This window comes from Pelobates fuscus, chromosome 3, assembly GCF_036172605.1.
Source record: "Pelobates fuscus isolate aPelFus1 chromosome 3, aPelFus1.pri, whole genome shotgun sequence".
NCBI lineage: Eukaryota > Metazoa > Chordata > Amphibia > Anura > Pelobatidae > Pelobates > Pelobates fuscus.
The window spans coordinates 68,767,018-68,791,817 of NC_086319.1; the positions used below are offsets into that span (position 1 = coordinate 68,767,018).

General features: G+C 37.2%; 1 protein-coding gene across 1 annotated transcript in view; it reads right to left on the reverse strand.

Annotated features, from left to right (window-relative positions):
- Positions 1-834: 834 nt before the first annotated feature.
- Positions 835-24,800, reverse strand: part of LOC134601623 (dynein axonemal heavy chain 3-like) — an 875,684-nt gene continuing 851,718 nt past the window's right edge. Inside the window, exons 71-80 of the mRNA XM_063446141.1 lie at positions 19,603-19,740; positions 15,381-15,641; positions 12,856-12,948; positions 10,590-10,688; positions 7,778-7,960; positions 6,065-6,157; positions 5,115-5,294; positions 2,868-2,978; positions 1,753-1,810; positions 835-1,029 (exon numbers count right to left, since the gene is read on the reverse strand). Of these exons, the coding sequence (XP_063302211.1) occupies positions 884-1,029; positions 1,753-1,810; positions 2,868-2,978; positions 5,115-5,294; positions 6,065-6,157; positions 7,778-7,960; positions 10,590-10,688; positions 12,856-12,948; positions 15,381-15,641; positions 19,603-19,740 (1,362 nt within the window). The 3' untranslated portion in view covers positions 835-883. The remainder of the gene's footprint in view (positions 1,030-1,752; positions 1,811-2,867; positions 2,979-5,114; positions 5,295-6,064; positions 6,158-7,777; positions 7,961-10,589; positions 10,689-12,855; positions 12,949-15,380; positions 15,642-19,602; positions 19,741-24,800) is intronic.

Sequence of the window (24,800 nt, forward strand, 5' to 3'; positions counted from 1 at the left end):
CTCGCTACCTAGGAAAAATGAAAAAGTTTGGTCCCTCTGGACTTCCAAATATACTAGTAGGACTTAACTATATCTCTGGACTGCTCTCTCCTCTTTCCACCGGCCAAAATGTTACATTTAGAATTTAGAATTTAAGCTTGTACTTGTATTTGTGCTTGTTATATATGTTGTGTTTTTTTTTTCTTTGTTCGTTTTGTTTTAATGTTTATATGTAATCTAAATATTTGAACTCTCCTATATAATAATTAGACAGGCATTATCACCTATATTGTATGTGTATATAAATATATGACGTCTTTATTTATTGTTACAGTTTTGATACACTTGGATTGATGAGGTTATATGGGATAAGCAAATTTGCTTTTTATGTACTTGTTGAAATTTTTTATTGAATAAATATGATAAATAAAAAAAAATCTGTAAAAAAGTCTGCAGACATAGAAGTAACCAAACACAGTCTAAGCTGTTTTTAAAGTGAAAAGTGATAGTACAGTTATTTCAATATTTACATTATTCATGTCCCTTTGTAACAGTCATATATTATTATTATCATTATTTTATTATTTATATAGCGCCAGCAAATTCCGTAGCGCTGTACAGTGGGATAGACTTCCCTTCAGTCCCTTTGTATTTTGTAACACATAATATTAAATCAAGTGCTACAAAGTATGTTATATAATGTAAAGATGAATAAAAATTTAGACACAACCTTAATATTTCCTCACAAAATTGGTCTAAACAGTTAACAATATTTATACATGTTTTTAATTAGTAAAATATTCACGTTCATTATATTATATTATCAATTGCACTTAGAATATAAAATGACTAACATAGTGGTCCAACTTCACAAGAATATTTTTTGTGTATTTTAGTTGTACACCTAATAATCCAATTGGCAGAGACAAGCAACTCCTCTGTTCACCCAGTGGTTTGGAAGTTCTTCTGTTGCTAAGTGTATTGTTAACACATAGTTTGTTGAATGCCCAGTCGTGGAAAGTTCACCACGTCGAGCACTTGTCTTGTAAACTGACAATAATAATAATAATAATTAAAAAAAAGATATATTATTATAAGAAAACAGCTTGGCAAGGTAAAAAAACAGCTTAACAAGTACATCCCCAACATTTAATTAATATTTGCTATTGCATGCTCCTACTTTATATACTATTTCTTTGTATATATTTTATTGTGTTCTGTTGCAACATTCAATTGAAAAAAACACACTGGCTTATTTTCTAAACAATGAATAAAGGTAAGTTGGTAATATATTTGCATAAAGATGAGACCCACGTGGTCTTCAAAGTGTACTTTATTTTTAATTAGTCATTAAAGGTTTCATCTTGCATTTCCTTTGTTCCTTGTCAGAGGTGGTAAGCCAATTATATATTTTTGTAAATCAAGGTTTATTAGTCCTTTGAAGGGAGCAAATACACTAATCACAAAAAACGAGCTGTATGCATCAAACATAATGATATGGCTATACATATCCGTAAACAAGTTTCTATCCTGACAGTTCATCCCTAACTCCTATATGACAAACATGCAAAGCCAGGCAACCGACATGAGGTATCGCAAGGCATAGTGGGAGGGGGTCATGAGATCTGTCATATATTTGAACTCACTCTATTTATATAATTAAAAAATGTGTTATATATATATATTTTTTTTATTCTTATTTTTTTTAATAAAGCATGATATCTACAGCAAATTTTTTCTTATATATAATTTGTAAAAATCAGAGGTTCTTACCTGGACAAGCATAGAACGAATTAATTTCAGCCCTTTTTTCACCCGGGATTAACCAAATCTTATTAAGTGTGTGAAGGAATACAATCAACACATTAAAATATCCTAAAATGTATTTAAATATCATGTAAACATATAATTACATTGATGCTGCATGATTTTTCCTTTTACTAAACTATCAATATTGGTAAAATGACAAAAACATAGCAATAATACAAATTAAATTAAGCAAAACCGTATGAAATCCAACAGATTGAATAAACGTAATTGATGTTTTACTTTGAATGGTATGATTTTTTAATATGCAAAGATTCTGTGAGAATACATATGGCTTTAATGGTCTTTTTTTTCAAACAAAAAGTCATCAGATTTATGAAGGTGATATTGGTTAGCATTTAAATCAAAATGTATTATTTCCTTCACATTGCTTGGTAGCCATAACGTATGTTTTTGGAAACTAGTGACTTTACGATAAATGCTTCCATGTAATTATAAAGCAATTTTCTCTCATTAATGTCTGAAAGAACCTATAACAATTCATACTTTAACCCCTTAAGGACCAAACTTCTGGAATAAAAGGTAATCATGACATGTCACACATGTCATGTGTCCTTAAGGGGTTAAAGACCCTTTTATAACATGGAATGTTGTTAACCATTTTTCAAAATGTAATGACGTGGATGTTCCGCTGATAATAGGGAGTACATTCAATGTTAGAATAAGGCCATCAAAATGTACAATAGGATGATGGCAAGGAATACAACTGCTCCCCAATAGGTTCAACTAATTTAAAGGAACTCTCTGGACACCATAACCACTTTATCTTATTTTCAAATGGTTTAACACAGAAGTAGTGAACCCAGGCACCCATCAACTGCCTCTTCTCTGCTGCTCTGCTAGTGTCAGCTGATTTTGTCCTATCACTGGCCAACCATCATCAGTAGGTGTATGTCAATTTTGTAAGCTCTATGCGTGGTTATAATGCTCAGAGAGTTCCTTTAAAATGCCGAAATAATTAATATAAATAGATATTCACAAATAAATAAATTGGTATGTTAGCATGTTAAACCAATCTAAAACATTAGAAGAAATGTATACAGGTATTGTGTAAAGGATACAATTGGCATACTCTCATAAAGTACTTTTGGGAAAGATTCGGAAATCACATGGTTCTCTCGATCCCATCTTGCCCCTTCTATGTAAAGACCATTGATGTAAATACCATCAAGCTATAAAGACATAACGTATATGTTAGCAAAACAAACACACTTTATTATAATGCTGTAACTGCCTTTCCTAACTTGCTTGGATTATTATACTCTACGGTTAGTCTGACAAATTTATTAACTCAGACCTTATTACTAGAGCTTAAACTTTTGGGTGAAGCCTTACACCTGCAAACCAACAAAAAGTTAAATAGACCTTATAATAGACTTAATTGAGATTTTGTTATTAAAGGTACACTATAGTCACCTAAATAACTTTAGCTTATAGGGACACTATAGTCACTAGAGCAATCACTGCTTAATGTAGTTGTTCTGGTGAGTATAACCAGTCCCTGCAGGTATTTTCAGGCAAACACTGCCTTTTCAGATGGCCTCTGGAGGTGCTTCCTGGGGCAGTGCTGCACAGTGTGCGTCTCCACGCTCTGCATGGAGATGCTGAACTTTACTTATAGAGATGCATTGATTCAGTGCATCTCTATAAAGAGGTGCTGATTGGCTGAACCAGCGTTTAACCCCGCCTCTGTCTTGCCTCCTTGCCAATTTCCGCTGAAATCCTAAATTCTGTTGCCGTCAGCAAGGAGGCAGATCTGGGGTAGGGCCAGCCATGGCGGACCCGTGCGATGAAATAAGGTACTTTTTCTTACCATTTAAGGAGGCTGAGGGGTGAGTAAGCAACCTAAATTTTGTTTTTTTCATACCATTGGATCAGGAACACAAAGTTTGTGTTCCTGACCCCTGTAGTGCTCCTTTAATGACAGAGCATGCCCCTGCTGTCTCACTGCTCACTTCTCTTCAATTTAAGAGTTAAATTACTTTTGTTTTTGTCCATGCAGCCCTAGCCACACTTTATCTGGCTGTGACTAACACTGCCTGCATGAAAAACAAAATGGTTGCATTTTCAGTCAGATGTAATTTACTTTAAAAGTGTTTGTTCTCTGTAAATTAAACTTTTATTACATACAGGAGGCTCCTGCATGGTTTAGCAACCTATTAACAGAGCAGGAGACAAGTCATTCTAAATTAAACATAATTTGCAATAAAGGAAGTGCAAACAGTAGGTGACTCTTTACAGGAAGTGTTTAGGAAGGCAGTTCACATTACTTGCAGAGAGGCGTAATAAGGCTGTATAAACAAAGTGATTTAACTAATACATTTCAGAAAACTGAGCAGTGAGATTGCAGAGGCATAATCTATACACCAAAACTGCTTCATTTGGATATAATTGTTTAGGTGACTATAGTGTCCCTTTAAATACATTAGAATAAAAAAAAAAACAGCTTAACTCCACCACACGTATCTTCCACCCAAGAGCAAGTGGTGAGACACCTAGGGTGTAATTCAATAAGTCACTGTATCCTTAAAATTAATAAGGATCACATGCCCTCATGTTTTTTTTTTATTGATTGTAAATATAAAATGAAGCTGCAACCATTACTGGGTGCAAATGGTTCTTATTAATTTTTCTACATGAAAGTAAAGCACCTCTATTTTGTATTTCATTATGTTTTCTTGCTATCCAGGGGTTTATGTAAACATTTCTCCAATGCAAACAAGCTGGTTGGCAGGACAAGAGATCTCAGACACTTCCTGGTGGAATAGGTTGTTCCTTTAGGATGAATGGAGTCCAATGATTTGCTTATTAGAGAAAGAGACAAGCAAATAAAAAAAACATGTTGTAGTGGTAATAGTGCCAGGTGTGCTCTAGCACCTCACTATTGTAAGGAGTCAATCCATTTTACAACAGTTTGACTTCTTTGACTGGAGCTACCGCTCCACACCTCTACTACATCCTATGGGGAGTCTGACGCTCTCTAACTGAGCTAAGCCCAGTGGTGCAGGGCATAGCTTATTGGCCATAAGCTGACAATCTCAACCAATGAGCTAGCTCAGAAGATCAAACAGAAACTCCTGTTTAGGAAGCAGAGAAGATGGACCCGAGGTAAGAAGTCAAACAGTTCTACAATGGTTCTACAATGGTTTGACTACTTATAATGGAAGAGTTACCAAGGCACTCCTGACACTATTACCACTATAGCATTGTATAGGCGCTTTGAGTGTTCCCTTAATAATAGATCAAAAATATCTTGCAATGATAACAAACAAAAATGAAACTAATTAAAAATAAATAAATAAACTTACCGGAGAGCTGTCAATTTCATGAGTATTCTCATACTGTGTCACATTAAACTGAAGCCCCAGCAAGTCAATTGGAGTCTTGTATTTCCTAGCATAATTTTGCAGTGCTCCAGTTAGAAGTGAGTGGGTAAAGAAAAATCCTGAAATCCAAAAGACCTTTGGTGTTCCCTTTTGAATCCATTCCTAATTCACAAAGAAAGAGAAAATTAAAAAGAATTTTTAGAATGGATATATTATTATATGAATACATTCTATTCTGTGATACCCTTTAGAGGATAAATATATAAGTATTACATTTCACTGTATGTACTGTAAACAAACAAAATCTTAAAAATGCATAAAATTAGCACTTACTTGACATAATACCATCTATATGTTAGGGAGAAAAATATAGCAAAATTGCTGTAAATCAACTATTAGAGAAGAAATACAGAATTAAGTCAAATATAAATATTCAATCAATAGGAAAATTCATGTAATTTTCCCTCCATCTCTCTCGTGTTTTGCCAATTTTTTTAGAAATCCAAATCACTTTGGAGCTTTGTCACCTCTGAACTACCGAACTTCGTCACTTCGGAACTTCGGGACTTTGGACATTCGTAAGCATCTGATTGTCCGAATGGCATGAAATTCGTACAATTTTAATTCGGAACGAAACTAATTGCACACGTCTAATGTTTTGTTAAACTAACTAAACATCTCAACAAGGAATTGAACTGCTGCCTTGAGTGGAGCTTTTAGTGAATCAACTACGTGTTGTTTCATTTATACAAAATATTAGTGCAACACAGGAAGTTATCTTTATACAGTTTGATTTTTTCATAAACAGAATATACATCCCATCGATTGTAATGAGCTGTCTTGAGCCATACACAGCTCACACCCTGTCCCCAAAGAGTTTAGATGCTTCAATATTTTATATTATTTAATTTAAATCACACCAATAATCTTACCTTAAAGAAATCCAGTCTTTGCACAAGGTCTGTAATATAGCTGCCCAAAGGCTTCAATGAAGAATAGGATTTAGCAGACCACAAAGCAGGGACCTGATTGTGACATAAAAAGTATGCAATATTAATACAAATATGTTTTTAACATATATTTAAGTGCATGTATGGCAAACATTTAAAGAGTGTAGATGATGCCGACAGAGAAACCGAGGAGACAGAATCAGTGCTATTTTGTTTACTTAACTCCTCTAGTACAAATCACTATTAGGAGAATGGTTGAATTAATAGTTGCTCACTAGCCAGAGTGATTGTACTTGGCACCTAGAGCAGATATGTATGTTGGCACCCCTTGCAAATAATAAACTATGCTGTGTCCCTCTGCAGTCCCTTACTTGTTTATGTGTCTCCTGACCCTTGTGTGTTTCTCCCAATCCCCCCTTTCAACCTTGTGTGCACCTTAACCCAAGTTACCTCTTGTGTATCTCTTATACCCTTATCCCACTTATCTCTCGCATGTCTCTTAACACCCCATATCTTTTGTACCTCCTAACCCTCTTACCCTCCCCCCACACATACATACACAGTCACATGAATACATACAACAATACATGCAATCATACATGCAGTCACATACCAACATGGACACAGTCACGTTTGTAGACACACAAATACATGCACAGACACACAATCACACACTGTCACAACATAATAGCACACACGGTCAAATACATACAAAAGACACACAGTCATACACATATGCAGTCACATATAGTCATATACACACAGCCACAGTCACATGTACAGTAACACACAGTCACACATAGTCATAAACATGGTCACTCGCAACTGTATAAAGTCACACACAGTCACATATACACAGTCACCCAAATGTACAGTGTCCCTTTAATTAAAGCATAGCATAGACATGCTTAAGGTTATTACAGCCCATCCTTTTTACATTTTCTAAGCAAGCTACATTGTAAATTGACTTATTAAAACTAAAGACAAGCTTGAAAAATTAAGACTAAGTGGGTAGAAATATCAAAGAGTTCGGACTCTTTGTTTCTTTGAATGAATAAGCCTGATTTACAAGAAATGTGTCACACTGCTGTTTAAACACCGTTCTAAAATGTAATACATCACTTTATTGCATATATTAACCTTATAGAATCCACAAAAGCTGTGTATTGTATTTTAACTATAACAGAGCTTGCAATAATTGAATGTGCTCAATAACTGTTCTCTGCCTATTTGTTGTTTTGTCTCTTTGCTTTTTTGCTTTTATACCTATGTGATTTCAACAGTTTATCCTGATTTAATAACGTATGTTAACACATTCTTGAAATAGGAGAGATCCTTCTTTTCAATGTACATATGCATCCAGCAATTTCTCTTCTGATTATACTAAGGAAATTGAAGTGTGTGTGTGCTTGCTTTTATTTTTGTTAACTACAAAGAATCCTAATTTATATATCGGCAGACCCTTTGCTATAGATAGAGGCAACAATATATATTTAAAGCAAATTATGCAGCAAGCATGACAGATCTCTGGGGAATGGAAGACGGGGAATCGAAAGTGTGAAAAAGATTCTTTGCGATGAAAAGACTGCTAGATGAGTAATGAGAATCAAAATGTACTATGACAGCACTTGCATATTAATCTCAATGCCAAGCCGTATTGTAGGCTCCACTTACTGAAGCTCACAAATAACTTACTTTACCAACAATCATGCTGCTGAACAAATCATCCAGTTCGGGTGACATCACAGATAGGCCAGAAATGGCTTTTGTTAATTCTTGTAGGCTTTTACGAATAGTAGAGGTCAAACTGTTAAATCTCAATAACTCGTGAACCAGAACTGTGTTCATAGATTCTGTGTATTGAGTGGGATATCTGATCTGAAGCAAAACAAAATAGTGATATTCAACATTTTTATAACATTTTCAATTCTTTTATTTGCTAATATTTATTTATTTGCAATTTGCAATCTTTCTCCTGGCTTTGCTTTGTCTGAACTGGATTATGATGTAATTTACCTAATCTTCAACATAAATAATAAAACAAAAACCAGAGCATCTCACACATTTTCTTTTAATACAAGTCGTAAGTGATTTTCAATGTTTTATTTAATGACGTAAATATTAGAGAAGTGACAGTTCCCCTTTTACTCATCGTGTTTACATAGTTACATGATAATATAGGCTTAATAAAAGACTTGAATACATCACTCTCAGTCTGTTTTGCTGTTGATCCACTTTATCCCGCATATTTACTGTTCTTGAATTCATGCTTTTCCAACAAAACATCCAAACGTTTAAAATAAAATCTGTACACAATGCAATAATGCAAACTTTTTAGGCAGTGAATTCCACAAATGTACTGTTCTTACTGAAAATAAAACTTTCCTCTGTTATAGGTGAAATCTCCTTTTGTCAAGTCTAAATGGACGACCTCTTGTCCAGTCTTATTAATGAACAGTTTTGCATCCAGCTGTATTTTACAGCTAGGATACTCTTTCCCCACAAAACGAGTCGAGGCTGCGATTTGAAGGTCAAACAAGAACTGATTTTAATGGCACACAGGGATCGGTATTTATGCAAAATCTCAGGTCCAGGGACAGCCCCCTCTGGACCTGATGGGATACAGGGATAACACAAGGGATCAACCAATGGGAATACAATGTATCATTTGAATTTGCTACCACCCAGCTTGGAGATAATGAATCCAACGGTTACAGTAATATAATTATCTCCAAGCGCCCAAAACCCACGTTTATTTTACACACAGAAAACAGATTAAAAATACATAACTCCAACAGTTTAATAGATACTTCGGTACTTTCACCACTCATTTTGTAGCTCCAGTCTGTGTGCACTAGTTCACCGAATAGCGACTCAAACTCACGAACCCGCTGCTGTATTTCATTGAGAGAAAGTCTGTTCGTGTATTTGGGTCGCAGGCTGAAAATGGCGGCCATGTTTTTAGGTGCAAAAATAGGCAGCGGGACCTCAGCGTCAACTCGTGGAACTAATAACAGCCAGAGTTGTGCCCGAATCCCCGTTCTCTGGCTGGATGTGGTCGCTGTTCGGTATACAAAGTTAGCCCGCCGTGAAGGGGCACTTAGCCTGCGGTTAACCGCAACATTCTACATTCTAATTGAGGCCACACGCTAGATTGAAGGTGGTCCCAGTTCGTGCCTCTTTCGGTAGTTTAACCATCGGTAGATAAGGCATGAACGTATATATACTGGGGACATCAATTAGCCTGCGGTTAACCGCAAACCGCAACTCCCTGGGTGATCAATTGGTGGCACACGCTCTCAGCCGGGTGGTCGGTTGTTCGTTTGACGAACCGGGGTATATATTATCCATTCGGGAGAGGGTGCAGCATTCAAGTACCGAAGCCAGAGTATCACAAAATAGTCAACATAATCCGCGTTTGTAACAGTTTTGTAACATATAACTTTGCAGAATTTTACAGAATTATTCACTAAAGTGAGAATTTGGTGTGAATTCAAAGTGAGATTCAACTTTAAGGCCTAAATAGTTAAAATGGAAAAATTATCTTAGCCAGCTATACTTCCAATTCAGTGAATTTGAAATTCACCTTGAATTCACTTTGAATTCTCATTTTAGTGAAGAACCCTGTCAGTGTTTTATTACTTCATTCTTTGTAGAAAGGGTGAAGGCCATCAGGTATTAAAGATTAAATAATATAAATTTTCATACTTTCAAGGTTCACAAAACTTAGCACACATGAGCAAATGCAATTTTAAAAGGATAGAACAATTCTCTTTTGAGAACAGCTGCTAGGAGAAACTTTATCAGACACAAGCTGTTCCATGGACCAGCATACTCTCTGATCCGATAATACGATTCGGCAGACTGCCTTACGTGGACTCCCACCTCTGGTGAGTACAGTTGCTATTGGTTTATTTAATTCCCCTCTGAGTTATAGAAGTGTTTGTTTGTGGTTGTATTTTATAATCTTATAATTATTTAGGCACACTTTTGCTACTGTGCAGGAATTGATTTTTTTTTTTTTTTAGATATTATTTTATCTGGATACTAATAAAGTGTTAGTTTGTTAGCACTGACTTTTTTTTACTAGGTATAAAACTATTCAAATGTAATGTGCAGGTATTTTCGGGAATGCAGAATCTAAAAATGCTACCAGGATATTAACATTATGACTATATGTGGGTACAATGCACCCATTTACTAAATACATGTAATAAATATGATTTATATTAGTAAATCCAGGCATCAGCATTACATATACTGTACATCCTCATATATTTCTGATGTTTTCCTTAACTTCTCCCCTTTGAATTGCTACATTGCCACTCTCTATTTATCATGTTTCGCTTGAACCATACAGCTCGGAATGTCGAAGAAAAACCATTACTGAACTAGGGTCTGCATAAGACATTTTGCTCATCAACAGAAGATAAGGAGAATGGTGTTGTGCCATTATACTCATATAAAATGTGAAAGACAAAAAACTATTAAAAGGCACGTTTCATACCATGACTTCTTCTGCATTAAAATCTGCCGGGATCTTCTCCAGGATATCAGCTGCAAGTTCCTGCACGATTTCCGATGATGATTTTCCAGCTGCACTTGCCTAGATGGTGTGTGATAAACAGGGAAAGTGTGTATAACAGAAACCACAGAATTGAAGAATAAAACTGAATTCACACATTTACAAAAATAATGTACACACACACACACACATATATATATATTATTTATTTTTTTCCAAAAAAGATACAGATAGGCTTAAAGTGCCACAATAGCAGATGAAAACATTCTAGAAAAAAACATTAACATGGCATATGATATAACGGCACATTTTTTCAATAGTAGAACAGATTAGAGAGGCTAGGTGTAGGTTAAAAATGGAAGTCACAGAATAAGAATACTAACTGCCATGCAATGTCTCCTATATTGCAAGTGAGTTGTAACGTGCTAACATATGTTGTTAAATCAAGCTTACTATACCACTGGAGTGTGACTTAGATAGAGTGTACATCACGCTAAATAAGGAATATATTAATAAAAAAAGAAAAGGGAAAGAAAGTGAACATAATAATGCTTGCTGAATTTGGGCTGCAAATGCCCGAGGAAGGGAAAACGGCATTCATAAATAGCTATGCAGCACCAGCGCCATGTAATAGGACAAGTCCAGAGTCAACCTATGCCCAGACTTAGGAGGCATTATTTGGAAGGAAGGTAGTTGGTGCATGTAGTGGCACAGTGGGAGCGAGGTAAGGTAACCCTCCAGCCCCAGGTTTGTTTGGAGGACAGCTTCAGCGAGCCATGAACTCTGAAACTCTGGGAATACCAGTCCTTCCCATTTTGGGAGTAGTGGAGGGTCTTGCTGTACTGTTGCTGCTGGCGGCTGAATGCCCTCCGTCTGCGTGTGTGATGCTTCCGGGCTGTCATGTAGTGTGAGCAGGAATTTATCCCTGCACACACTAAAAACTTTGGGGCTGTCCATGCTGTCCTAACATCATTAAAGTCCATTCTGTAGACAACAGCATGGAACTTCATAATGTCCTAAGTGGTTAAAGGGTAACTATGCCTTCTCAGTATATTTAGTATCATGTTTACTTTACCCTATAATTATGGACACTGAGGTGTAAAAATTGAAAAAAATAAAATATAGAAATCCACACTTCTTTTTCTTGCAGTTTTTTTTATAAGCTCTGCCCTTTGTATCTGACAGTCAGCATACAGAAATTATACTGAGAAGTTGAGAAATAAAACAGGTGAGATTTATCAAATATATGTTCTGTCCTAAAAAGTGGTGCAACAATATTTAAAGGAGAGGAGTCACCAATACAAAACTGCTGGTTTTACTTGTTTCCAAGTTGATTGTCCCACTTTTACTCATTTATATTCATTTATTCAAGTTCATAAATCTCTCCCAAATGTTACTGTTTCTCCTATTATTTTACAATGTTTACCCAGGCTGTGCTGGGTCTTAACCGGATTGGGAAGTAATTTGCTAAAATATTAATATAACTTTATAAGAAAATTAAGCATGACGTGAAAAAAGGTAATTAGAAATTAATATTTTCACTGTTTGGCGTGTTTGTATCAGTGTTAAATATGGTAACAAATGTAAATTTAGTTTTAGTCATAGTCTTTTGACTAAAACGCCATTTTAGTTTTAGTCGTATTTTTGTCATCTGGATTATTTTAATAAATGTTTAGTCTAGTATTAGTCGACTAAATCTATTGGAGATTTGAGTCGACAAGACTACAATCAAATGGGTTTAGTTAAAGCCTCTGTCTTTTTTGTCCCTTCCCCAGCCCCTCTGTGTCACTTTGTGTCCTCCAAGCCCCTCTAGGTGTCTCTCGCAAGCCCCAGTCTGTCTCTTTTGCCCCTTCAACAGCTCTGTGCACTGTAATTTGGGCAGCAAATTTCTATTTAGTTTTAGTCATAGTCTTTTTACTAAAATGCCATTTTAGTTTTAGTCGTATTTCGTCGTCTGAGTTGCTTTAGTTTAAGTCTAGTTTTAGTCGACTCAATCTAAAAAATTTTAGTCAACTAAAATTTGACTGAAACTGTTAGTTGACAAAATTAACACTGGTGTACAATCCAGAGAAGTGACATTTTCCCTCTAAGGTTTTTACATTCTAAAGAAGCAAAAAGTTTAAAATCCTCAAAAAATAACTAACATATGAATACATTTTTTTTTGTACTTTTTCTTTTGTACTTTAATATTTAGTGCATAAAGGCTATATTTAGTTCAGACAAAATTATATTCTAATGCCAAACCTACCTGTTTTGGTAACGTTGTTAAAATCCCATCAAACAATTCTGCTGTCTCCCTCTGCTCTTTAGTGATATTTCCATTGTCGTGTAGTCCAAATACCTGTAGAAAACATTAATTACGATACAAATACTTTTGCCTCAGGTACACCAGCATGTAGAGTTATTCACTATGGCCCAAACTGTAGTAAATAAAGTTATAATAGCAGAAATCAGGAGCAAATAACCACGCTGTGACTTTAGATGAGCTGGAACATTTTTCCACATTTACAATCTTTACATAAATTTTGCTTGTGGATTTCAGTTTGCTACAGTTTGGATTTTTAAGTATTGGTTATGTTTGTACCCCTCCCCCTTTTCCTCCCACACATACATATACGTGATGTGTTTCAGGGGCTAAATATGAATGCACTAATAAATGGAATATTCAAAATAAAAATAGTACACCCTGCTGAATACTTTTTATACGTTTGTATACAGTATCTAATTTTCGCTTTAAGTGAATATTTTTGTTTTCTTATCCCACAGCGCCACACGCAGGCGCATTTAAAGATTTTTTTATGTTGGAAATGTTCAGCTACCAAGAGTACTGCTCTGCACTTGAATATGTAGATTAATGGTGTATTTTATGTAAATAATTGCAGTTGTATGACGAGGACTAATTGATGGTGAAAAATAATGAGTACTTTTCTACTGCAGGTTTCCTGTGTATCTTTTCATACATAGAATTCATACATAGAACACAAGCACCTTCCACTTTATCTAGGAATCGAGTGACACATGAGCCTATGTTCAAATGTCAATGTACCATGTAGGCAGAGAAGCCTACATCATGGTGAGATTACTCTACTTTGGGAAGCGTTCTTGTTTTTCCCAAGCAAAGCAAATTATTTACTAGGAGAGCAAGGTAAAGAATTCAGGGAAGAAGGTGCTACAACTGGTTTAAATACCCAATATCCACACATCTGAATCATGGCAACAAAATCAGATGCGATTTTGGGGGAAAGAAGTAAATAAGGGGTAATTGCCGCTGAAACTAACTGAATGTCTATGAACATGTAACACTTTCCACTCACAATAATATCTGTTTAGCTGTAATGTATCTCATACCTATAGGTTGTGTTTAAAAAGCAGTCCTGATTTACCACCCTAAAGTTGCTGACTGTTCCACTTTTAGAATTTTCCCTTAAAAGCAGTGGCTGAACTACGGCGGTCGCAGGGGGCGCAGCTGCGACTAGGCCCGTCACTCCAGGGTGCCTGGCAGCCCTGTGGACCCGTAAAGGCCACACGTAAAAAGGGACGATTGGTTAGCTAATGCTGTTAGGGCCACCCGATGGCAATGAATATCCAGAGAGCCCGGTCAACAATGTGGCGCGTTCACAGAGCGACCAGGCCCCCTGAGATGATATCAGAGCACAGAGAAGAAGTGACTGCCCCTGTCACTTCATCCCAGCAACCACTGGGAGCCGCACGGAAGGAAGAGAGGAGGGAGTCAGAGTGGGAATGCTGACTCCCATCAGGCTAAGTCACCACTGGACCCCAGGGAAGTCACCCTCCTGCATCTAAAAGGTAGGAAACAGGAGGGTGACTTAAACATGTGTGTGTGTGTGTCTGCATGTGTGTGTGTGTGTGTGTGTGTCTGTCTGTCTGTATGTATGTGTGTCTGTGTGTAAGTGTCTCTGTGTATGTGTGTGCGTCTGTCTGTATGTATGTATATGTGTGTGTGTCTGTGTGTATGTGTCTCTATCTGTGTGTCTGTATGTATGTGTTTCTGTGTGTATGTGTGTGTGTTTGTCTGTGTGTATGTGTGTGTCTGTATGTATGTGTCCCTGTATGTAAGTGTGTCTGTGTGTATGTTTGTGTTTGTATGTATATGTGTGTGAGTATGAATGTATGTATGTATGTGTGTCTACATGCCTGTATGTATGGATGTATGTGTGTCTGTATGCATGGGTCTCTGTGTGTATGTGTGTGTGTTTGTATGTGTGTGTGTATGTGCGTCTGTATGTATGTGTGTGTTTGTGTGTCTGTATGTTTGTGTGTGTATGTATGTATGTATGTTTGAGTCTACATATGTGTGTCTTCATGACAGTGTGTGTGTCTATGTGTGTGTCTGCATGTGTGGGAGGGTGCGTGGACGTGTGGGGTGGGGGTTACACATATGGAGGGGGCCCAGGGAAATTTTCTCACCGAGGCTCCATGGTTTCTAGTTACGCCTCTACCTAAACATTCTCTTTTCTTGTTTCACATAGAATTGGGTATCCAGTAAAGGGAAGTTAATTTCCACATATTATACATAATTTGAATATTGTCTGTTATTAAAGTGTTTTTTTTCTGAGTCTGAATGCAAATCAATGCACTGGTGCTCATTTGTGATAATTAAATATACATTTGAAAACAGCACTATATTAAATATACAGTCTCCTGTAACATGAGCGACTATGCAACTGAAACATGGATATAATTCATAAGAACAATTCCAGTAGTTATATTTGTTTATAAACGTATTTTTTAATTAAAAAGATATATGCGTACCTGTGGATCAGTGTTAAGAGGCAGGCTTTTGATGTATTCTAGATAGCTTTCATGAGTTCCATCCTTTGGGGTAAAATACTTGCCACTGGGAGAAAATTTGTAGTTGTCTTGAGAAATCACAGCATCACAGAGAAATGTGTCAAGCAAGCTTAGAAGAAGGCGTCTGTCATGATTGTCTGTTACCCTTCCGCCATAGTTGCATTCTCCAGTAAGATAACTGATAGCATCAAGTGGCGCGTGATCATATTCATTGAGAAACATCTAGAGCAAATATATACATTAATCTAAGTAACCCAGGAAAAATAATAATATTGCATTATTGAAAAATACCTGTCCCCCATGTTTGTTCCTGAAACAAATATAACATTTGAACATCAGCCCAATGAATCATATCCTGTAGACCACCCACTAACACATGTATTCTTTATTCATTACAATGTGTGCACATGCTATCCACTCTTACCCCGAGCAGGCTTGGTTTGGCTTAGAAACCATTTTTGGAGTATTGTGGGTGGTGGTTTTACAAACTACATTAATGTGTAGGGCATCTAAGAATGTTTCTGTTCCAAGTTATAGACGATTGTCATGTCATTGTGACCCCCAGCTCCTCCAGTAACTAGGCCTCTGCTATATTACTATAATTTATCATGGGGAGGGATGGTAGGGGAAATTATAACGGCGTTAATGGAATGGTATCCTAGGTACTGTGAGATCTTATCTATACTGTTAATGTTCAGTTGTATAAACAACACAGAACTAATGGCTGAACTAAAAATCAGAAAACACAAGTCAGAAAGTCACTCTAGGACTGGGCGCAACACATACATGTCCCAATGCTATCTGAGAATGTGGGAGTTATATTTCCAAATGACTGCTATTTCAGCTGCTGTCAATAAAATTATTGTAGGCGATGCTCAAGAGTGTAACTCCAACAGTCTCAGGCATATGTATGTTTCAGTTCAGTCCAAGATTAGGGACTACAGACTACATGGGGTTCAATATGGGCAATTATGGCAGGAATAATATCACCATGCTTTATGGGAGTCTAAAACTTGATTTGCCCGTTAAAATGAAATAAATACATACATATAGTACATACTTAAATCATACCTATGATACCTTGGTAAGTATTTATGTATGTGTAAATAATAATAAAACAATACCTACTTCTAAGAAATAACAGACTGCCCCAAATTGTCACAACAAGAACATCAGACTTGTTGGCTAAATAAATCTTATAAATGTGATTAGTCCACATCTTATTTTAGGAAATCTATACATTAAGGTATGGATTAGATTGCATTCTCTCCCTAGGGGATAAATACAATGTTTTAAACACCATAAATTTTGGTCTATTCACGTGGTTCTCTTTAATTGAAATTTAGAGTTTAAGTATAGTTCACCAGGAAATATGTCAACGTAAAGTTAAATTGAAGACTGAACATAGACCATTTTCCCACACTGGATATAGCATCACTATATGGAAATTGTGTTCCATTACTAAACCAGTAAAGCAGACCATATGTCTAGATGGGCACAGTACAAGAATACACTTTTATGTAAGAATGAGCTAATTGAAATTAGTTTACTATCAAAAACCCTAAGAGCTATGCTTAATAAATGTGTCTTAAAAAAATGTCAGTCGTGATATTGCAATAATCTTTAATTGCCCCCTGGTGGCGCTGTTTGCCAAGTAATAACTATAGCTTGACACCACAAATATTTCTCTCTCTCTCTTTATTTTTTTATTTTAACTCTAAACTAATCTTTTTAAAAATGTTCTTGTAATGTTCGTCATCCATTTCTCATGGTTTACCCTGTGTTCTGCTTGTCCAGCAAATTCTAAATTGTGCAACATCCCAAACATATACATATGTCCTTGAACATAATGTATACTTTAAGTTAGTTATTCTTTTTTTTTTTTCATTATATAGTTTTTATTGGTTTACATGTATAAAAACATAACAGCAAAGGTTATTGGCAGTGAGGGAGATGAAATGAGCAAAACATAGATAATGTACTAGTGTACATCATATCACACATACAGAAACAGATATGGTTGCAAACAGTGTATCATGAGATACTGTCCTGACTGTGATACAGGTTGCATGGGTGTTTGCTGCAAGCTTGAACTGCTGTTGGACCTTTGTGTAACCGTGATGTTGCGTGTCTGTAAATTCCGATATTGTGGTTTGCATTCTAATTTACCCATCATTACATTCCAACAACTGGCGTGTCTTAAATATTCCCCAACTGTACTGTTGTAGTGACATAGTACACCCTTTAACCCATCTTAGAAGGGACATAGGTTGGGTTGTGCACCAGTTTTGATCTGTTTCTTGACTATGCTCATGGGTTACTGTGGCCTGTTGTGGAGAGCCTATGGTTTCACTGATATAAATTTAAGGTTCATTCATTCACCCCACATGGGATTGAGGGAGAGGGATGGGAGAGCCATCAAATTATGAGGCTTAGAGTAGCAAGTGGGATTAGGGTAGGATAGGTAGGGGGAAACAGGAGAGTACGAAAAGGACTAAAGAATAGGTTTGGTTGTGCTGGTTATTTGTGCCGATTGGAGCCAGAGATGGCAGCTTTGTAGTGAGACCAGTTAATATTCCCAATTATGTAGTGTATTGATTGTAAAAAGGCTCCCAGTCATGCCATTTGTCTTGGAACCTTTCCACATTGCCCCTTTTAGCCCATTCTTTTTCATGATGGTATGTGGTTTTGACTATGCTGAGCACCTCTGATGTAGAAGGGCAAATGTCGCTTTTCCAGTGGAAAGCAATAGTTATTTTTGCTGCCAAGAGAGTATTAATAACAGCAGCTCTAGATGGGATAGCACCCAGGTTGGGTATTAGATGTAGGAGATAACCAGCTGGTGTGAGCGGAATTTCTAGACCTATCATTGTGCGTATTGTCGATTGTATGTTTACCCAGAAAGGCTGTATTCTCATACAGTCCCAGAAAATGTGTCTTAATGTGCCCTTTCCTATTTTGCATCTCCAGTAAATAGAATCTGTTGTGGGATTAATTGTGCTGAGTCTATTAGGAACCATATACCATCTCATTAGTATCTTGAAGTAGGCTTCCCAATGTGTGACACAATTTGAGGACTGTTTGGTGTGGTTAATGGCCATTTCCCAGTCGGATATAGGAAACATCACTCCCAAGTCCTCTTCCCATTTGAGCATGTAAGGCAGTTTGCTAGTGTCTCTACTCTCTAATGCCCATTTGTGCCGAGTAGCAGAGTGATAGGAATTTGGGTGAGGGTAGCGTTTTTTTGGTTATATACCATTTACGTCCTAGTTTGCTTGGTGATGCTGGGTCCATATATTCTATTACCTTAGATATTAGGATGTGTTTCACTGTCAGGTATAGAAAGATGTCTCTGGACGGTAGATCATGGGAGGATTGCAATTCTGGGAAGGGAAGTACGCCCTTATTATCGAACAGGGAATAAACATGGGTTATGCCCTGTACCAACCATTGGCGTAAGGGAAGGTCTGGTGAGATGGTTGAAAGGGCTGCTAATGGAGCTAAGAAAAGTAGTTCCTTGGGGGGGGGGGGGGAATATTGTCGCACGCCATGAGAACCAAGAATTCAATAAGAATCTTGTGGCGGGTAGTATAAAAGAGGCTTTGGGAGTGGATAATGTCCATAAGAGGTTGGGAAGAGAGTGTATACGACTGCATGCTGATTCAAAATGGAGCCAAGCTGGTTCGGTTTTGCCTGTCATGATGTCTAGACTTTGTGATTAAGTTAGTTATTCTGACAAATGTTTTCAGGGAGCTTTGTTTTATTGCTGCTTTCATTTTTCTTATTTTATTTCTAATGTTTTAATTTGTGATTTAACATGATTGGAACGAAGATGGATTTATCTGCAAAACAGTGAATTATTCTGTAATTGTCTGTTTAATCTCTTCAATTTTACAATAATATTTTTTTCAGGTATGTTGCTAGCTCAAGATAATTCACAGCAGAAAAGTTCAAAGAGCTACTAAAGAAACAGAAACTTTAAAGTGATTCACAGTGGAGTACAGACTTAAAAAAAAAAAATATTTGTAAATAAATCCTTAGGAGTATTTATTTTTCCTGGTTTTTTAATGGTTGAGTACATGCAGCCAGCAGAGTACTTCTGAACATCACTCCTTTGAAATCTACGCATTTTTATGAAAATAATTGCTTTTTGAAACACGTTGCATTCTTTATTGAAACCCACCTGAAGCTGCTTAGCACTGATTTTGAGGTCAGCATCATTGAATTCGTATGATATGTTCCATCCAAGAGACCCGTAGGCACGTCGTTCTTGGACAAGTGCGTGGAAAAAGCAAAGTCCAAACAAGAGCTTTTTCCACACCTGAAAAAAAAAAGAATCCCGACACACACATTTATTCAGCAAGCTTGAGAAGCAATGTGTAACGGATATGCATTTACATTTTGAGAGTCTCATAATAAGTTTTGAAAGTACCGTATACAAGAGCTATTAGAGATAATTGACTGAGCTTGCCTGAATTTTGTCAGCATCATCACTTTTGCTGAGAACGAAACTTCCTCACTGTCACTGACAAAGAGTTTCCCAAACACTTGGTAAATAATGGTGTGTGCAGTTTGCCTCATCTCAAAGTCCTGTCTGTGTTAATATGAGCAATCAAGCAGTGAAAGGTTTTAATGCTCACACAGAACTTTGCACATAGCCTTTACTTTACACACGTTGTTCTTGCAAACCGCAGCAGGTGTAAAACAATTTATGGCTAGCAACAAGTGAAGAAAGTTCTACTCGTTAAGCATTAACTGTTTAGCAAAATTAACTAAAAAAAAATGATGTCGTCAAGACATACGGACAGTTCAGCATTTAGATATTTACCAAGTTCTGTGTCTAGGTGGATGCAAACAAAATCTGTTCTTTTAGTTGTGGCTGGGTTGGCAACCACTGCTCTGAACTACTCTTAAAAGGAAACTGATTTTTCTATTGATCAATCTGTCTGTCTATCTATTTATGCTACTGAAAATTCAGGGAATTTAGTATAAAACCCTAACTGGAATGAAGTGAAAAATTAGCCCACCAGATCTGTATCTGTTTGTCCTAATAGCCATTTAGCCACTTTAGTGCATGAATGGATCACTCCAAGCATCGTAAACACTACAGTCCGCTGATGCCAAAACTACCCAGGTCGTGTTCTCATGTAATGGGACAAACCGTTTTGCAAAGGATTTAACAAAACATGTCTTCTATTGTGTCAGAGGTATAAAATATCCCTAAATATTTTCCTCTCAGTGTGTCATTCAAGGATTTGTGGGGGATGTAATTCTGCAGTAAAAACCAGTCTCATTCAAGAAACAAATATGAAACTAGTGCTGTTTTTATTACCTAACCAATATTTTTTATACACAGAACTGAATGACGGAGCCAGTCCAAAATAATGATGGAGCCTGTCCGAGATAATGAAGATTTGTATGGAATACACACACTCTGGCAAGTTTTGTTTATATACACTATTGTATGTGTATATCAGGGATGACCAAAAAGTGGGCCCTTGGGCTACAGTTCCCATAATATTTTTGTCTGGCATAGAATAATTTGGATTCTAATATAGATTTACCTTTTTGGCCTCCCTTGGTCCCTAGTAGGAAAGAACCAACAAGCTTTGGATCTTTTACCAAAAATACAAGCATTAAACATTTAACAGCGTCTATTAGCAGGACAGCTTTGTGAGTAGCCCCCTCTCCATACACTCAGGTCATGGTGGGATGAAAGAACATTACATTGTGTTAAATGATTGATAAATATCTTTACCTATTACTAACTTCCTGTGTTCTTTGGTCTTTATAAGGCATTCAGTTAACAAAACCTGTGTAACTTGACAGCTCCAGGGTCCATGGTTTCAGGCTTAATGTCAACAAACCCACAGTGAAATAAATATATATGTGTTACTGGCTGTGAGTCTGTCTGGAAACACCAAAGCCACCATTCTTTTTTTCAAACAAGTTGGTACTATGGACTCTCTCAAGCTTTTAACTATTATTGTGCAGTGTTTCCTAAATATTAATGTTTAACTGTTGTGTTAAGTCAACTCAACTCCCCTGAGGCTCTTTCACCATTGCAGTTGCCAGGCATGATGGGGGATGATATTACACAACAGGGGTTTTATATCAGTGCCCTTTGAATAAAACTTTTTATGTATTACTAAATATGTAGGTTTAATTTAGGTGATATTTCTAGACGTGATATGGCTATAGGTGATATGGGTATGTCTGCACATACAGATTCCTACCACCATGACAACTTCAAATCACTGGTCGTGGTGGTCGGAGTAAACCTTCCAGGTCAAAATAGCCAAACTAAAAAAAAACTCGAAGTCAATTATTTTTTGGTTCAGATTCTCACTTTGTAAATAACCCGGTTAGTGTGCTTTTCCAATTCAGAACACCACATTCTTTCACTACAGCTGCTAAAGCCCAAATATTTATCAAGAGCATTCTTCTTATCGCATAAAAAAAAAAAAAACAATGTTTCCATGCGGTAACTAGGACTCTCAACCTTTGTGAAATCAACTCACAGGGCTGAATTTAAAAGGGGAAAATGAATTTGTATGCATAACACTTGGTGTTTTCTAGGTGCTTCTTTAGCCAATGATTTATGGCAGGGTCATCTTTAACACGGGGTAAACGGGGCAGCTGCTCCAGGCCCAATAACTCCTGGTGGGCCCAAAGCAGCTGCCCCGTGAATCTTCTTCCTGCAACCAAGGCTGAACAACGAACCAGGATACTGAGAAATTTTGAGGACGGCTTCGGCAGGAGAAGTACTGAGGGCCCCTCTGGCCCTTTAAGAGTGCTCCGGACCAAGCCCCTTTCTTCCTTCCTGCTAGGAGGAAGTGAGGTGAGATCACTTTCTTCCAAGTAACAGAGTGCCACTGGGGAGGAGGAGGCACACATGTAGAAGTAGGAGGCACACACCAAGCAGAAGGAGGAGGAGAGGGACTGTGGTAGCTATGTTCCTCATTCTTCCATCAACCTCAGCCATCCAGCTCCCGCTGGACCCCAGGGAAGCCACCCTTTTTTAAAGGTAAGGAGACCGGAGGGTGGCTAAACTATGTTAATTGATATTTGTGTGTGTGTTTATATGACTGTATGTGTGTATCTGGGTGTGTGTATCTGGCTGTATGTGTGTATCTGGCTGTGTTTGTGTCAGTGTGTGTATTTGACTGTATGTCTGTTTCTGGCTGTGTTTGTGTCAGTGTGTGTATCTGACTGTATGTCTGTTTCTGGCTGTGTTTGTGTCAGTGTGTGTATCTAACTGTGTGTGTATCTGGCAGTGTGTGCCAGTGTGTGTATCTGACTGTATGTGTTTCAATGTGTGTATCTGGTTGTGTGTGTGTATCTGGTTGTGTGTGTATATATCTGAGTGTGTGTATGTGGCTGTGTGAGTGTCAGTGTGTGTATCTGGCTGCGTGTGTCTGTGTATCTTGCTGTGTGTGTCAGTGTGCATATCTGGCTGTGTGTGTCAGTGTGTGTATCTGGCTGTGTGTGTATCTGGCTGTGTGAGTGTCAGTGTGTGTATCTGGCCGTGTTTGTGTCAGTGTGTGTATATCTGGCTGTGTTTGTGTCAGTGTATGTGTACCTTTGTGTCAGTGTTTATGTGTATCTATGTGTATATATACCTGTGTCTGTGTACTTGTGTGTCAGTTTGTATGTGTACCTTTGTGTGTATATGAGTGTCAGTTTGTGTGTGTATCTATGCATGTGGCAATGCCTACACCCCACCATTCCAGTACCAACACTGCACACAAATACACTACAACATTCCAATGCTAACACTGCATACAAATACACCCCTGCATTCCAAAACTAACACTGCACACAAATACACCACTGAATGTGTATCTGTGTTCCTGTGTGTATCTCAGTGTGTGTCTGTGTGTGACAATGCATACATCCCAGCATTCCTACGCCAACACTGCACACAGATACACCCCTGCATGTGTACCCGTGTGTCTGTGTGTATCTTAATGTGTGTACATATCTGTGTCAGTGTGTGTAAATGTATATCTCTGTTGTGGATGTGCCAGTATTTTTATCTCTCTGTGTGTGTGTGTGTGTATGTATGTGTCTGTGTATATGCCGCTCTGTTTGTGTCAGTGTGTGCATGTGTCCAGATGTGTGCATGTATCTATGTGCTAATGTGTATGTATATCTGTGAATGTATGTCCTACATCCGAGCAATCAAACACAACATCCAAGCAAACTCCTGCAAACACAAACATTAGATACAAACACACCACTGAATTCAAACTCTAAAAGTATATAGAAACACACCCCTTCACTCAAACACCAATACTACATCCTGCATGCACACACATACTCTATACAACAACATGCTCACATTCAAATGTAAAAACACTGCTCACAAATACAACCCTGCAAGAATGGCTAAATGGTAGATACCCAGCTGGCATAGCATCATAAGAATTGTACAACAGATGAGGATCTATCTTTCCTCCACCCTTGCGCTAGAGGGGAGTCCCCAAAAATGTCTTGCACCAGGACCCTCTCTACATTAGCTATGCCACTGTGTTGGGGTGGAGGGGGTGATTGCATGCCAGGGGGTAGAAGTAGGAGGTGTGTGTCTGTGTGGGGAGGGGAAGCAGGATCCAGGAGGCCCAAGCAAATGCTTGCCCAGGGTCCAATCAATGTTAAAGACAACCCTTATTTATGGTAACACCCATCACTCTCATTGTACTCATATAGCGTATGATTTGAGGTTAATAATGTGTATTCCAGTAAACTGCAATGTTAATTTCATCAGTGTTAATCATTGACAGTGAAGAATTCACTAAACGTCACTAAACTAAACCAACATTGCTAAACTTGAAACAACTCAAGCTTGTATGGTCACAGAATGACTATTGTTGCCTAACTGGCCATTATGGCCTCACTTAAATATTTCTGGATAAGCATTACAAATGATTGAAACATTTTGAATAAACTTAAAAAAAAAAAAAAAAAAAAATAGATTTCATATTTTGGCAATATTTTTATATATAGATATATTTTTTTTAATATTGTATATTTTCTGATATTTTGCAAAAATTATTTGAAAAGTTTATCCAAGAATATTCAATAATTCGAAAAGCTTATCCTCAAATATTAAATTGAGACCTAAAATTAGTTTTTAATTTGCTGCAAATTGATGTGTAGAGAATGAATCCAATATGTGATTTAACATAGATTGAACTAATATATCAGGAGTGATATATAGGCCATTTGCTGGATACCTTAAGACTTGCCAGATTCTATGAATGCTTAGCACGGGTGTAGGATTTACTGCACATCAGCTTTGTATCTCATTGCAGATATCCCTTAATTAAGGTATTAAAGACAAACTGGAAATGTTTGATGCATGTCTATTGGTAGTTTTGG